General features: G+C 41.5%; 1 protein-coding gene across 1 annotated transcript; it reads right to left on the minus strand.

The window, feature by feature from the left end:
* Positions 1-1,128: 1,128 nt before the first annotated feature.
* Positions 1,129-7,028, minus strand: LOC134823101 (adhesion G-protein coupled receptor G2-like). Its single transcript, XM_063834449.1, has 5 exons — positions 6,979-7,028; positions 6,600-6,873; positions 6,299-6,461; positions 5,976-6,157; positions 1,129-1,365 (listed from the first exon to the last, which is right to left on the minus strand). The coding sequence occupies exons 1-5, from the start codon at positions 7,026-7,028 to the stop codon at positions 1,327-1,329; spliced, it is 708 nt and encodes a 235-aa protein (XP_063690519.1). The 3' UTR covers positions 1,129-1,326.
* Between the last annotated feature and the right edge of the window lie 10,208 nt (positions 7,029-17,236).

The following is a 17,236-nucleotide window of genomic DNA, read 5'->3' on the forward strand; positions in this document are numbered from 1 at the left end:
GAAAAGCATAAAAGCATTTAACCCGGTCAAAAAAGTTTAAGTTGTATCTCTTTTACGGTTTTTGCGGAAAGTCGCGTTAAAGTTGATGCCGTGGTGTCAGTAAAATGGCACGGATAAACACATATATATCGTCTCGCTTTATTTATTGTAAGATGAACAAATTAATGAAGAAAATCTAAAAATTACGCTACTGATAGTGATACATTATTGGCGAACAATTTTATCGAATGAACGAGAGGTCTCAAAATTTGTTCATGATCAATGATCTCCGGAGACCATACCCTACAGCAATTATAAATGATTAATAACGTTCTCAAACCGTTCTTATGTTATCAACAGTGATCACTTGTTCGCCATTTTTGGGACACCCAGTATCAAATAAAACCAGTCTTTCGTTACACTTACAAAATTCATTCACACAGTCAAATTTCTGCATTATCGTCTGAATTAGCTGGAAACTCATTTTAGCTTACATGTTACACTTTCAGACGTTCGATCATCGTTGGAGGCGGCGGCGTTTTCATAAATGTTGTCAGCTTGGTTTGGGACGGCACTGGCGCTGATCGTCATTGCCTGAGTTAACGGGGCTACTGATCTACCGGCGGCAGCGGCGGCGAAAGATATTGTAGCGGTCCTCCTCTCCTCTTGGAGCCCAACCTTAACCAGCCAGTGAGACGTGACCTGGTCGTTGAGCACTATGTAGAACAGGAATACAAATATGCCCTGAAAGTTTACATGGATAATTATCTCCGTTTGTAGTGCAATTAACCATTTTTCGTCTTTAATTTTCATAATGATGATATACTTGTGTGGTGGGTATCGATATTATCAATTATGATACTTTAAAGATAACATCTAATTCGGAAGAAGGATAAAGAAGGCTGTAGAAAACACGCGCATACCTGAGAACTATTAAGAAGAATGAACAGATACTGCATCCCCGCTTGGAACTGAGGGGCTGGGAGGGACATGAATATTCCAAAGAACCAGCCTGTTCCAAGCAAGACCATCACACCGACTGCTGATTTAACCCATATAATACCAACAACTCTAAACGTTCGAATTTTTTGATGAAATTTTGTTTCCTAAGCACTGAGGTACCAACTCTGACGGTGCAATAATTATTTTGAAAAAATTTATATTTTTTATAGCTTTTTCGACCCGTACTTTTAAAAGTTCATTGTTGGAGCTTGCGTTTTTGGAACATTGCATCGTACTTTTAAAAGTACATCATATTTGAATGATGTACTTTTAAAAGCACGGGTTTAATAAATAATGTACTTTTAAAAGTACGGGTTTAATGAATAGTGTACTTCTGGAGGTATGTTACTTAATTAAACAGAAACTCAGGGTCAGATAATAAAACTAAAAGCCCTTGTCAGAATGGCTGAATAAAATTTAAACAATACCATACAAAATTTAAGTGGTACACTAAACAAATCATGATGGTGGGAACAGCTATACTTATAAACTACTATCATAATTCCATTTACCAATTTACTAGAATTTTACGAAAATTGTCAGGTTTTGTGCTTTTTACTCTAACTGATGATAAGGCTTAAAACAAAGCACACAAAGCGCAACGTCACACACTTCGCACTTAGCCAGACGCTTTTCACAACTTAAAGAATACCTAAAATGGTGAGAATGAGAAGAGAGTAGCAGAAGCTGAGAAAGTTCTAGAGGAACTCAAACAGAAGAGAGTAGCAGAAGCTGAGGGAGTTCTAGAGGAGCAGAAGAGAGTAGCAGAAGCTGAGGGAGTTCTAGAGGAACAGAAGAGAGTAGCAGAAGCTGAGAGAGTTCTAGAGGAGCAGAAGAGAGTAGCAGAAGCTGAGAGAGTCTAGAGGAACAGAAGAGAGTAGCAGAAGCTGAGAGAGTTCTAGAGGAACAGAAGAGAGTAGCAGAAGCTGAGAGAGTTCTAGAGGAGCAGAAGAGAGTAGGAGAAGCTGAGAGAGTTCTAGAGGAGCAGAAGATAGTAGCAGAAGCTGAGAGAATTCTAGAGGAGCAGAAGAAGGTAGCAGAAGCTGAGAGAGTTCTAGAGGAACAGAAGAGAGTAGCAGAAGCTGAGGGAGTTCTAGAGGAGCAGAAGAGAGTAGCAGAAGCTGAGAGAGTTCTAGAGGAGCAGAAGAAGGTAGCAGAAGCTGAGCGTATTCTAGAGGAACAGAAGAGAGTAGCAGAAGCTGAGAGAATTCTAGAGGAACAGAAGAGAGTAGCAGAAGCTGAGGGAGTTCTAGAGGAGCAGAAGAGAGTAGCAGAAGCTGAGAGAGTTCTAGAGGAGCAGAAGAGAGTAGCAGAAGCTGAGAGAGTCTAGAGGAACAGAAGAGAGTAGCAGAAGCTGAGAGAGTTCTAGAGGAGCAGAAGAAGGTAGCAGAAGCTGAGCGTATTCTAGAGGAACAGAAGAGAGTAGCAGAAGCTGAGAGAGTTCTAGAGGAGCAGAAGAAGGTAGCAGAAGCTGAGCGTATTCTAGAGGAACAGAAGAGAGTAGCAGAGGTGGAGAGAGTTCTAGAGGAACAAAGAGAGTAGCAGAGGTTGAGAGAGTTCTAGAGGAAAAGAAAATAGTAGCAGAAACTGAGAGAGTTCTAGAGGAACAGAAGAGAGTAGCAGAAGCTGAGAGAGTTCTAGAGGAACAAAAGAGAGTAGCAGAAGCTGAGAGAATTTAGAGGAACAGAAGAGAGTAGCAGAAGCTGAGAGAGTTCTAGAGGAACAGAAGAGAGTAGCAGAAGCTGAGCGTATTCTAGAGGAACAGAAGAGAGTAGCAGAAGCTGAGAGAGTTCTAGAGGAACAGAAGAGAGTAGCAGAAGCTGAGGGAGTTCTAGAGGAGCAGAAGAGAGTAGCAGAAGCTGAGAGAGTTCTAGAGGAGCAGAAGAGAGTAGCAGAAGCTGAGAGAGTCTAGAGGAACAGAAGAGAGTAGCAGAAGCTGAGAGAGTTCTAGAGGAGCAGAAGAAGGTAGCAGAAGCTGAGCGTATTCTAGAGGAACAGAAGAGAGTAGCAGAAGCTGAGAGAGTTCTAGAGGAGCAGAAGAAGGTAGCAGAAGCTGAGCGTATTCTAGAGGAACAGAAGAGAGTAGCAGAGGTGGAGAGAGTTCTAGAGGAACAAAGAGAGTAGCAGAGGTTGAGAGAGTTCTAGAGGAAAAGAAAATAGTAGCAGAAACTGAGAGAGTTCTAGAGGAACAGAAGAGAGTAGCAGAAGCTGAGAGAGTTCTAGAGGAACAAAAGAGAGTAGCAGAAGCTGAGAGAATTTAGAGGAACAGAAGAGAGTAGCAGAAGCTGAGAGAGTTCTAGAGGAACAGAAGAGAGTAGCAGAAGCTGAGAAAGTTCTAGAGGAGCAGGAGAGAGTAGCAGAAGCTGAGAGAGTCTAGAGGAACAGAAGAGAGTAGCAGAAGCTGAGAGAGTTCTAGAGGAACAGAAGAGAGTAGCAGAAGCTGAGAGAGTTCTAGAGGAACAGAAGAGAGAAGCAGAAGCTGAGAGAGTTCTAGAGGAGCAGAAGAGAGTAGGAGAAGCTGAGAGAGTTCTAGAGGAGCAGAAGATAGTAGCAGAAGCTGAGAGAATTCTAGAGGAGCAGAAGAAGGTAGCAGAAGCTGAGAGAGTTCTAGAGGAGCAGAAGAGAGTAGCAGAAGCTGAGAGAATTCTAGAGGAGCAGAAGAAGGTAGCAGAAGCTGAGAGAGTTCTAGAGGAGCAAAAGAGAGTAGCAGAAGCTGAGAGAGTTCTAGAGGAGCAGAAGAAGGTAGCAGAAGCTGAGCGTATTCTAGAGGAACAGAAGAGAGTAGCAGAGGTGGAGAGAGTTCTAGAGGAGCAGAAGATAGTAGCAGAAACTGAGAGAGTTCTAGAGGAACAGAAGAGAGTAGCAGAAGCTGAGAGAGTTCTAGAGGAACAAAAGAGAGTAGCAGAAGCTGAGAGAGTTTAGAGGAACAGAAGAGAGTAGCAGAAGCTGAGAGAGTTCTAGAGGAACAGAAGAGAGTAGCAGAAGCTGAGAAAGTTCTAGAGGAGCAGGAGAGAGTAGCAGAAGCTGAGAGAGTCTAGAGGAACAGAAGAGAGTAGCAGAAGCTGAGAGAGTTCTAGAGGAACAGAAGAGAGTAGCAGAAGCTAAGAGAGTTCTAGAGGAGCAGAAGAGAGTAGCAGAAGCTGAGAAAGTTCTAGAGGAGCAGAAGAGAGTAGCAGAAGCTGAGCGTATTCTAGAGGAACAGAAGAGAGTAGCAGAAGCTTTGAGAGTTCTAGAGGAACAGAAGAGAGTAGCAGAAGCTGAGACAATTCTAGAGGAACAGAAGAGAGTAGCAGAGGCTGAGACAATTCTAGAGGAGCAGAACAACTCAGCTGAGGAAATGCATAGACTACAAGGAAAGGAATCTTATGTTGGACCAGCAGATTGCTGATGGCACACAATCATGTCAGTATTTGATAGTAATTATACATCGGGATTAGGAAACCAGTTACAAGATCTAGGATTGTAAACATTAAGCGGGGGAGGGGGGATCAGGTACCAAGTGCCGTACGTGACGTCGACTAAGTGCAACTTTGGAATTTACAAAAAAGACCCACCCACCCCCTTCGCGGTACTAACTGTTTTTTTTTCGGATAATATTTAGGACACCCACCCCTTTTGCGGTACTAACTGTTGAGAAATCACGGTACTGACTGTGTCTTGGTATATAAAATAAGATACCCACCCATAAATTGCTTTAAACAGTTCATTAAACATTGGGAAATGGGCAAATTATACCCACTATTTAGTAGGGGTTTTGTTTTCAATGCAGTCGAATTAAATAAAAAGTTACAAAAAAAGGAAACAAAATAAAAAAACCCAAAAAAAAGGAAAAAAACCTCAAAACCAAAAACAAACCATTCCCAATATTGAAATTTGAGGTAAAATGGATATTTTGGGGTTGGACACCCCCTTAGTACCTTGTACTAACTGATTTTCTGGGAAATGAGCAGCAGACCCACCACTTAGTACAAATGTACTAACTGTGTTTTGGAAGAAAATATGACCCACCCCCCCCCCCCTAACGTCACGTACGATTCTGACCTTATGTTCCCCCCACCCCCGCATTAACTCATTAAGAAAGAGTATATTGAAGGCCGCTCTGGAAGACGTGGAATAACCGAGTGAAAACGTGGATCCTTCAAGATCGACTAAATCCCAGAAGTAACAACAACAAGTTTTTGTTGTGACTTCCGTTCTGATTCAGAACAATTTACCTACCATTACAGTCTTACCGACATTAATCATACCAGCACACATTGTGTAGTCTATATAAACCTGTACTTTTAAAAGTACATTTTTCTTGAAACCTGTCCTTTTAAAAGTACATCATTCGAAGATAATGTACTTTTAAAAGTACGTACTTTTGAAAGTACATCATTGTCCAGAATGATGTACTTTTAAAAGTACACCCAATTTACATCTCAATTAGAGACAATTTATGATTTTTATCTCGCCCCACATTATTGCCTATTTATTGCACAATCGTTTAGGCAATATTAAAAAACCAAATTTGGGATCCATCAAAGTTGGAGAATTGGCTGGTGGTACCGAGAATTTACCTTTTTTCAAAGTAACATTTTTGACCACCTTTGCCAACATCCTATAAATTTCTTGCTTTTTTTAACCATCTGGTCAGGGTGTTAAAATCATCAGCAGACTTTTTCTAACCTAATGCAAAAAACTGTATCAAAAAATATTTGTCATGAGACAAGTTAGGTCACTGTTTATGAACCGTACTTTTAAAAGTACCGTGGAAGAATATGGGTTAAGCTGCCGCTGAAGTTAGTTTAAGAATTTTTGCGATATTAAAATGAAGCATATGAAAAGTAAAACAAACCAGACAACAGGCCAGATGATAAACAATTCTTCGATCATATTGAAAGACGCTAAATATTATCAACCTTAGAACTCACTAAAATTTGTCCCCGATCAGAGATGTTGCCGGATGAGTTTGAGTTCTTATTAATCACTTTGGCAACCAGTGCGAAGAATACAAGGTTCACCAAGATAACCAAGACAATGGGGGCTAGGAAGAGAGTGTAGAAGGATGTACTTTCAGGTCGGATAAAGCACATAGTGTCCGCTAGGTACCCGTGTTCTGTGAAAGTGAAGCTACCTACGGTGTGCCGCTTCGTGAAGACGAAATATCCGATGAATGGTATCGGTAGAGGGATACCTAGAATATGGTCAGGTAATTTGTATGATAAGAGTATATAATTATACTCTTCTTATTTGAAAAACAATCGAATAACCAAGATTATGCAAGTGCTCAGATAGAGAAAATATAAGATTGAATAATAATATTATAATAACATACCCCATGCCGCGAGGTTAAACTTCAGCATACACTTTGAGATATGAGATCCGAACACTTGTACGAGAGAAAGGTACATAAGGAACCCTTCGACGACCATCCAGGCGAAGACCACAAGCCATAAGTAATGCTGGATCATCGCGTACACGGCACATCCCGTCGACTTCTGAAACGGGTGGTGGTTGATGAATCGGGCAGTATTCGAAAAGGTCTGACAACTGGATTAGCAGCTGGACTCCTATAATATTATCTGTCAGCACAACTTATAGTTATCATCTAACCTCTAAATATAACTCAAGCTTACCAGTTTTATGACTCCGGTATCATCAGCAGAAATGAAAGCGTCTTGGATGAGGAACATCAATGACGCCAACAAAAGTGCGGTGGTGAAACAGATGTTGATCTTAGCGGATCGAGTTGATCGAAGAGCTTTAGCAGGAAGTAGGAACACCAGAGTTAAGATGAGACTGACGATTGAAATTCCGAGTAGTACATACGTTAAGTAACTCTGTACTTCGGCAAACCCACGATCAATCTCGTAAGCTGACTGAAAACATTTGGTGAAGGAGTGTTTCAAGCTGGGAGATATTACTATAAGTAAGACGAGTTTGAGGCCAGTATTACATAAAATAAAACGAGTTATGTATCATGATGGTTATAAATTTCCTTCCACAGAATCTCACCATAAGGACAGCAAAGCTGGTGTTGTGAGAGCACAAACAGAGCACCCCATCTGATGGCTTGGCAGAGTTGTAGATGGTCTCGCAACCCTCCTTCCACTTTGCTTTAACAGGGTCGTATTTTGCGCAGATGTACGAAACTTGCATTCTTTTACCGTTAGGTTCCATGGTGAGGCTTGAGCTGGTGTTGCCCTGAAGGTTGTAGAGGATTAGAAAATATACGTACAAAGGAATTATTTACTGATAGGATGTATACTTATATTTTTTGAGTAAAGAGGTGTTAACTGTAAACTGTAAATATCTCTGTTATGCTTGCCAGCACTGTGGTACTAGATGCGCACGCAACATCCGCATAAAGTTTGCACGTGCGAAACGTAAGAAATTGTCTCATTCATGATTTCGATTACTTTTTGCTTTCCGACGAAAATTGTCTGATATCGTCCAGAATCTTATTTGCCACAGTGTAAAATTAAAATGTAAGTATAATTATCGTATTTAAATAACTCACTATATTAATGGTGGGCTTCATGAAGACATTTAGCTTGAAGTCATCAGGTACTGCGTTTTGAACTTTGACCTCAGTGATGAAAGAGTTAACAAAGCTCTTTTTGGTGTCCTCGCCATCTTTCTTGGTTGCGTCCTCCAAATCATTCTTCAGGTCATCAATGATTTTAGTGACGGCTTCCTTGTCGTCTTCGTCTTCCTCTTTTGTCACGATTGAAGTCGTCCTGTCGGGCATAAGTGTCGAGTCTGTGATGAGGACCACGGCCATGTCCACATCTACATTCTTTTCTCCCACCTTTGTCTCAATCTGAATAAATTTCATAGTAACATATTTTAATGATATTAATACGATGTTAAATTCATAACATTTACGCATTGCAATACTAATAACTACTGTATGAATTCTATAGGTACTGTTAAGCGAGTACTAATAGAATAAATTCTGACCAATAGAATCGTGTTTTCCTCTTCGTCATCGCCGGATCCAGAGTCTACTTCGCAACCTTGAAGGTCCTTGCCACCTCGACTTGCCTTAGAAAGGGTGAGGGCGACAACTCCATTACTGCTGGGTTCACCAGCATCTGCATCTTTCTTAACATCGATCACGGCTATGCGAGGAGACTTGATAATCTTGTTCTTGACAACAGTTTGCTTAACAACGTTAACAGTCTGAGTCACCAAACTGATCGGTTAGATCTATTTATAGGTTATGATTTGTGAGGTGGCTTGTGTCTTTTAATGTACAAATGATGAAATAAATTCCAGAAATGATTTAAGTAATGTATGAATGTCGAAAAATTTTGAAGTATGGTACAATTCTCACAAAAACAAATCAAAACAATGTACCCGTCACAGATCTTGCTGACGAACTGGGTTTCAGTGTCGTTATCAGCTGTTTTAAAGTCGGACTTCACAAGGTTAGACACGGTGTTTAGGACGCTCTGGGCCACTGCCTCGGAGATTTCCCCGCTTTTGACGATGGATTTTAGAACATTAGACACCGCCTCTACGTCACCGATACCGTTCATACCCTCATTATTTGTCATCTTCTCCATCTGTGCCGTCTTATCTTCATTCGAGGCAGTCTGAGGAGAATGTAGTTATATGACCGGCCATCAACATAAACAATTGGAAAATTAACTATGGTTTAAGCTAGTTGTATAAGATACCATATTTAACTTTTTGTTTACTTTTTTAACTGATATGAGTCATACTAAACCTTATCGTTGGCTAGTTGTTCTATAGCTATCGTATTTTTAGTGTTCTTGCAATAGTAAGTCCCCTCCACATATAACTCCTTGTTCCTCTTCATCTTGCAAGTGAAAACCGCCGTGAAGTCATCAAACTGACATTTCTTGTACTGTGAGCTTTTACCGAGCCCCAGCCAGCCGTGGCTGAATGTTCCGTACTGCGTTCGATAGGTTTCAGAAACACAGCCTTGTCCCAGACCACCTGAAACTTAGATCATTTTTATTTTTAAAATTAAAAAAAATTCATATTTGCACTCTAAAAGTAGAAGTAAAAAAAGGGGGCATTTGCGATGGTCCCGGGTCCACTCTTGACTCTACCCAATTTTTGGTTTGCTTCAAAATTCAAAATGTAAAATACGAGTTTAAGTTCTTGCATCGTATTAACCTCAAGCATAGGTATCATACTAAAACTTGTAACCTGGTTTTGGACAACTAACCTGGTTTTGGACAACTAACCTGGTTTTGGAAAACTAACCTGGTTTTGGACAACTAGGCTCCGCTAGATAAGTAAAAGCGTCTCCAGACGTGCATGTTACTTCACTGCTCCCTTTGTTGAGAGCTCCAGAGTACGAGCATCTAACTTCCACTATGGTTCCGGACAGTACTGAGAACTGTCTTGTCGTTTCGATCGTACCCGTCCACTCAGCCTTTAGTCCACTGCAACTATCTGCATAGTGATGTAAGGTCAAATGATTTTTTATTCGCATTATTGATGAAACTTATGGATTTACCGTCCAACTAAAATTAGGAAATAACAAGGAAACTGCAATTATTAATGGATTGTGATCATAAACCACTTTTAATTAATTAGTAACGATACTTAAAACCAATTGTGAGCGACATTATTATGCAGCACGATTGAAATGATCAAAAGTAGTTATTTAGACACAGTGTCAGAACTCAGAGGGGAACATACTTTGGTTCTGATTAAATATGACACCTAATCTGCCAAACTCACCAAAACGTACCAAAAAACGTACGTAATACTTGAAACCCTCGAAATCCCATTATCAGTGTTCAGTATGCTAGCAATAGTGAAAATACATATATATACTGATATTGGCCTGGTTAAAAATACAAGCTGTTAATTTACTTGGTCCATAGTAATCTGACGCAGTGTCGGAGGAGAAACTTATTTTTGTCACATTTTTACCCCAGATGTTTCTCCATCTACGCCAATCACACGTTGTGTCTGAGAGCAGAGTGTTGAGCACCTCCACCTCGTTACAGTGTATCACAAGCCTGATATCTGCACTTTTGGTGAGGGTGATACGCCATATCTTGTCTGCATCACTGGGAGGTGTTATGGAGAAGTTAGACCAGGAAGGCTTGCACCAGTCGAGTTTGTATTTTAGAGTTTCGCCGAAGTTGATCCATACTTTTCCTGCATTGTACTTCCAAGCAGAGTAGAAGGACACTGTCAGGTTATCTAGACTCTGCAACTCGCTGTTGGTTTTAACTTGTAAAGGTACTGAGGCCAGGTCCCATTCTATGTACGCATCGTCATCAGGTTGCACTGGTAACCAACCTGTGTGGTATTAATAAGTGACGTCACGTCTGGTATTAAGTGACGTCACGTCTGGTATTAAGTGACGTCACGTCTGGTATTAAGTGACGTCACGTCTGGTATTAAGTGACGTCACGTCTGGTATTAAGTGACGTCACGTCTGGTATTAAGTGACGTCACGTGAACTGAGAGAAATGAATCTCATCAGTGTGAATTTTGTGATAGCACTCCTCCGTCAATCAATGTAATACAAGGTGGTCCAATATTTTGATTTACGGTATAAAAACACGACAGTGAAGCTGAAGACTCCCTTGACAATAATTCAATTATGCCCATTATATTTATACAATCAATTTGTGCTGTTAGAGTCAGTATATAAACTGAGTCTAACAGCATACAAACAGATTAATCAGCTTCAGACTTAAGATTCGTAATATAAAGATGCTAATAACTGGTTGTTACTTTCACCCAGCTCGGGTTCAGTCTAGTGCATTCTGGTGGAGTGTTATAGCTTAATTCAAACAATCTCAATCAGATATCGTTTTATATCAAATTTAACCCAAGCACGTACCAACTCAATAACAGATCAATTTGGGAATCTTACCTTTGGTCCCAAAACATGACTTATAAGCTGTAAACCAGCCCGACCGGGAACCAATGTCCGTGTACTTTAATCTATAACACAGCCTCCTGGTCCAATGAGCTGGGCTTATAAGTACTGCTAGACAAAGTTCCTCTTCATTACACCAACTTATACAATCGTCTTTGTTGATCAGGTTTTTCTGTCCAATTCTGTTAGAGTCTCCTAGTCCTATGTTACCGGTGTTATTATGCCAGCAACCTGACATTACTAAGGTAAGTAACATTTTTCACAACGATAAACCCCCCTTTTGAGTCTTGGTATTTCGTTAAATTTAATAAGCGACCATCATTCATTACGAAAAATTGAAATATGTATTCTTGATTCAAAGTCATTCAATTTCAAAACTAGAAATTAGGGTTAAAAATGAAATGTAAGATCTTACTCATACTTTGTGTTGCAGAGTGCAGTAAGTACGCTATGAAAACGATAACAAGCTTCATGGTATAACGCTGAACATTTTTACCTGGAAATATGACAAAAACTTTTGATTGATGTTTAAAGATCTCAGAGGACTTTGAAGACTTTGAAGACGTTCAACAGAAATTAATAAATTTTGAATCCAGAGCCCAGACACTAGAAATAGAATAACGTTTGATCATTTTTCTACAACACCTGTTGAATAAAGTTGTTACTAACCATTAACGCTGTTCAAGATTTGAGAGCGAGAAAAAGAAACTCCGCTGAATACTGCACTGATATACGATAAAACTAAAAGGACCGATTTGATCTTTGCGTGTCATTAGCGCCCATCGCCTTGCTCGATCCTGGTAAAGCAGATCACCAATTTTGAAGCCTGTAGTCTTTTATTCAACCTGAGATGCATAGAAATATCACGGCGCCTTACGAAAATTTCATTGTTCTGAGATAACTAATGCACGATTAGGTTCGTGTGTGAGAGAATCAGGTCTCGTCTTCTAGTGCTGCAGATTTGAATATTTATCGAGAGAATCGGGTAACGTCTTCTAGTGCTGCAGATTTGAATATTTATTGTTACTAGAAAACCGGCCGAGAGCTTTGTAGTACACGGCATGTAATAAAGATGGCAGATCGTGAATGGCAGCTATCTTACTTATAGGCCATTGAAATTGTATGATATCATGCTCGCAATAAACTTATAAGCATTGCCCAACATACCTAAGAATCTAAGATAAAGAGCTCTGGAGTTATTTCTTACGATGAGACGAAAAGTTTGGTTTGATTATTACTGATTAAGAAACAATGAAAACTAACTCGTTACTTTATATTTGTGTCCAAAAAAGGTTTATTGACACTCCATAAAGATATAAATAAACGGTAACAACTCATATTTATTATCTATCTGTAGAAAACAACATAAAAACCGTTCTTTACAATAATAGACCGTGATCTAATTTAAACTACAGTTACAGCTCTATCGTAGTATTGTAAAACTTCTATTTTAATTTGGCTCTTTTGGAAAAAATTTGTTTAGTTTTACAACTTACGAATATAATAGACTATAGAAATCTTATCGGTATCAAATAAATAATTAGACAGACTCAATTAATACATTTCCAGAATGAGGGGAAAATTGAACCGATTTTTAGATCAATAACAACACGATTACCAATTAATTACAAAACTACAAATCTATTACATTTATCGAGTATTATCAATTATGTAATGGGATGGAAAATTTTTAACCAGGTGTAGCTAGTCCACAGCCCTAGCTCTATAATACGAAGAAATTGTTTCAATTCTAGCTGAAAAGCTCTAATATAATAAATCACAATCTATTATAGAAATTAGGAATTCACCGACATGATGAAGAACCAAGTCTGATGTAGCCCATATCAGATGCCACCACAGGATCGGTTACTATATAAGACTCCAGACAATGTCAAAGCAAATCGGTATCACGGGGTGAGGTGTTGTTTTCACTAATAACAGTTTTCACTCAGTATCATATTAATATTGTCAAAATTTAACTTATTATAGATTTAATTAAAATTTTATACAAAAAGCTGGTCTTAGCGCATGCATCTCAGACAGTACTTACTTGATTTAAATTATTTACAGGATAGTCGGCAAATAATTTACCCTTCTGTAAGCAAACCAGAAAGCAGATGGATCTTCTAAATTTAATTTATATACTGTTCTAATGGATTTCACAACTTTTAATTCTTTAGAAGAAAATTGACATAACCGTGTATTGCGCTGGCAATACCAATTAATTACAAGAACACGTTTTTAAGATTGCATGTAACACACTAATAAAGTTAAACCATAGAATTTTAACCATTTAATTTATCAATTAAACGACTACAAAACTGTGCTATCTTGTGTCCCTTCCACTATTACTGAAAGTTTTACCACCACTAACTAAAAAAGCAGCCTCTCTCTTCAGATCAATAGCATACTGAATGTCCTGACTGATCTTGAGGCTAGTTTTCTGAGAGTTACAGTTGAGTTTAGGACAAGAGTCAGGAGCCATATTAAAAACACCTGGTGGAGGCAGAGTATCGTAGATCTGTATAGCTAGGTTATCTGTAGTTCCGCCGTTATTCCGGGGAGCATACACGCACTGTCCTATCGAGTCTAACATGATCTCCTTCACAACCTTGTTTCCAGATTCTCTCTCGATAAGTCTGACTCGCTCACTGGACACCAGGATCTTGAGGCAGGTGTTCACCACACACCAGGAAATGAACTGTTCCTCACGTGACTTGCGGTTCAGTTTCCACAGAGTAGCCATGCCTTGTGCTGTGTCTATGGAGAATGTTGCCAGGATCTCTCCACTGCAACATCGAGGCAGCCGTATTCTTTTTATCTCACCTGAGAAGAAGAAGAATATCGGGTTCTTTTGCGATAGTCAAAACGCGACAACTAGCGCTGGATAGCGACAACTAGCGCTATCCAGCGCTAGTTGTCGCCATCCAGCGCTAGTTGTCGCTATCCAGCGCTGGATAACGCTGGCCAGCGCAAAATATATATGTTCGATAATTGTCGCTATCCAGCGCTAGTTGTCGCCATCCAGCGCTAGTTGTCGCCATCCAGCGCTAGTTGTCGCTATCCAGCGCTAGTTGTCGCTGGCTATGCGACACTGTCGCACGCGATAGTTTGCGATGGCCAGCGCAACTGGCCATCGCAGAAAACAGTTCGATAACTAGCGCTGGATGGCGACAACTAGCGCTGGATAGCGACAACTAGCGCTGGCCAGCGCTGGCCAGCGCTAAGCGATAGCCAGCGCTGGCCAGCGCTGGCCATCGATATCCAGCGCAAAATTTGTGCGCTATTACTCGTCAGCTAGCGCTAACCAGCGCTGGCCAGCGCTAAACAGCGCTAGCCAGCGCTAACCAGCGCTAGCCAGCGCTAACCAGCGCTAACCAGCGCTAGCCAGCGCTAGTTGTCGCTATCCAGCGCTAGCCAGCGTTAGCCAGCGCTAGCCAGCGTTAGCCAGCGCTAGCCAGCGTTAGCCAGCGTTAGCCAGCGCTAGCCAGCGGTAACCAGCGCTAGCCAGCGCAATGTATCAAAATCATATACTTGCGATATTACTCGGATGATGATTAATCACTTTACACTTGACTGTCACGTGCCTTTTTTAATCCATTCTCTGACTCTAGCTGGTTCTGAACGACTTTTCGAAACCCCAACCCTCTAAGTCTAATCTGATCCCAACCCTAACCCTAACCCAATCCTTAACAAAAACATATGCTGAAACCCTTACAATAACGAGAAATTAGACTAACTTCCTTATACGGTCATATCACGTGATCGATACATGTACAGTTTTTCGCCAATATCTCGTCAGGAGAGCATTTTAACCGTATGTCATGGGCCCATGGGGGTTGATTCGGAATTAGCGTCCGAAAATACATCGATTGAAGTTGGACACAACCATCGGGGGCCCTTTTAGAACAATCTCGAAGATCGACTGTAGAGTGTCAGTGATTTAGCACGCTCAATATTAGTATTACTCGTCAGCCAGCGCTGGCTAGCGCAATATAGTTGCGATATTACTCGTCAGCTAGCGCTGGCCAGCGCTGGCTAGCGCTGGTTAGCGCTGGCTAGCGCTGGCTAGCGCTGGTAAGCGCTGGCTAGCGCTGGCTAGCGCTGGTTAGCGCTGGTTAGCGCTGGCTAGCACTGGTTAGCGCTGGCTAGCGCTGTTTAGCGCTGGCCAGCGCTGGTTAGCGCTAGCTGACGAGTAATAGCGCACAAATTTTGCGCTGGATATCGATGGCCAGCGCTGGCCAGCGCTGGCTATCGCTTAGCGCTGGCCAGCGCTGGCCAGCGCTAGTTGTCGCTATCCAGCGCTAGTTGTCGCCATCCAGCGGTAGTTATCGAACTGTTTTCTGCGATGGCCAGTTGCGCTGGCCATCGCAAACTATCGCGTGCGACAGTGTCGCATAGCCAGCGACAACTAGCGCTGGATAGCGACAACTAGCGCTGGATGGCGACAACTAGCGCTGGATGGCGACAACTAGCGCTGGATAGCGACAATTATCGAACATATATATTTTGCGCTGGCCAGCGTTATCCAGCGCTGGATAGCGACAACTAGCGCTGGATGGCGACAACTAGCGCTGGATAGCGCTAGTTGTCGCCATCCAGCGCTAGTTGTCGCGTTTTGACTATCGCAAAAGAACCGAATATCGTTATGTTTCTTCCTGTTTATTGTAATTGTAAAACAAAACGTGTTAACACCAAATTATGGTTATACTGTTTGGTTGCTGAGTAGAAATAAACTTACCGATACTGTGACTAGATCGAGTACTCTGCGTAATGGCCAGTGTAGTCCCTGAGGCAAAGTCGAGTAAACCAGCAGCTGGTTTAGCAACAGTTCCAATGAGACCTTTAGCTAGTCCGGTCACTGCCCCCGTCACTCCGTCTTGGTTAATCCCTCTCACTATAGAACTGGGAATGCTGGTAAGCCCTCCGATAAGTCCACTTCTTAACCCCTGCCATCCTGCTCTCAGACTTGCACTTGAACTCTGGTATCTGTCGGGAACAAGATCTGTTATTTGGTTAATTCGGAGAAATGAGAATTTGGTTTGCTTCCACAATCGACTGCATTAATAAAATATAAATATGATACAAAAAGGGAATTGGAAAGAAAAAAAGTAGAGAAAAGAGATTGCATCAGAATAGGAAAGAGCACACGAGAAGACAAAGAGACGCACAAAAAAACAAAAATAAGAAAACAGTCTCCTACCTGGAAGCTCTAAGTCTGTCTCTGTCAACTCTGAAAGCATCATCTCCACTAACATACGTTAGGACAGTACTAGCAGTTGAACTGAGTTTACTGGCGGTATCTGACATGCCGTGAGCAACACTCTTAACCATTCCTGACACGTCACCATCCAGCCCCACTGAGAGTCCACTCAGTAGATCGTTAAACAGCCCTCCCATGTTACCTGGTGTGAAGTGAGGGTGAAAGGTTGTTAAAGTTTACGTTATCATGGTAGTAACTAGTAGAAACAATGAAATTTGAGGTAAAAGTGATGAAATCAAGTAGAAGGTAAAGTGTCAAACCTGTCATTTCTGAGTTGAGGACTATTTTGAGTTTATGTCCAACTGCGCAGTCCCTGTAGTGTCGTATGATGTTGTCCCTTATAGTACTAGTAGCTGCTATCACATTACTGGTATGGTACTTGTTCAGCTTAAAAGTAACGTCGGAGAAGTTCAGATAAGATCTCATTCCTAATCTTGTGTGGATGTCCTTGAGGTCGTCCTCTAGAACTGGAGCCACGATCAGACTGACATTAACCTGGGTCTGGTGAATTAACATACTCTCAACTAACACGGGATTGTACTCCAACTTCCTCGTACTCAACTTGTACTCCGCTTCTGGATCGTACTTTGGGTCGTCTTTATTTACATCCCCAGCCATCTCAAAAAACTGTATGAGTTTCAGAAGTAAGACCTCGTCGAGCTGGGAGCTGAAGTTTGCGAACAGAGCCTGGACCTCAGGGTACACGACTAACCTGCCATCGCTCCTAACCTCCCTGATCATCCTGAAGTGTACTGTATGTTCTCCATCCCTCATTACCGGGTAGATAACAACAGGAACCAGTGCCTCCCTACACTGATTATCAGCCTGGAATCCTAGCAGATCAAAAACAACAGTAGTCTTGTTACCCGCCAGCTCGGCGTCTAAAGACAGCCCAGTCATGCTGAGATACAATATCTCCTCAGGGAGGTGGTTGATAATAGAGAGGCCTACACCTCCCAGTAACTTTACTTGCAGCTGAAAGGGTTTGGTAACATCCTCCTTTTTAGAGGTGGAGTCCGTGTAGACAGTTTGTTCTCCTGCCACAGCGTCCAGTAGCTTGATAACCACCGTGGGACCGTCTAGAGAGGTGGTCATCAGCACGGCTCCACAACCTGGTCGGCGCTTGT

Source organism: Bolinopsis microptera, chromosome 11 (genome assembly GCF_026151205.1).
Source record: "Bolinopsis microptera isolate Bmic1 chromosome 11, MBARI_Bmic_1.0, whole genome shotgun sequence".
Taxonomy (NCBI): domain Eukaryota; kingdom Metazoa; phylum Ctenophora; class Tentaculata; order Lobata; family Bolinopsidae; genus Bolinopsis; species Bolinopsis microptera.

Bases quoted from the DNA above. Each gene is read 5' to 3' on its own strand.
- LOC134823101 (XM_063834449.1), bottom strand. From the start codon at position 7,028: ATGGGGTGCTCTGTTTGTGCTCTCACAACACCAGCTTTGCTGTCCTTA. The intron at 6,462-6,599 runs GTAAGCTTGAGT...CACCCGTTTCAG, and splicing joins ATACCGGAGTCATAAAACTG to AAGTCGACGGGATGTGCCGT. The intron at 6,158-6,298 runs GTATGTTATTAT...ACCATATTCTAG, and splicing joins GTTTAACCTCGCGGCATGGG to GTATCCCTCTACCGATACCA.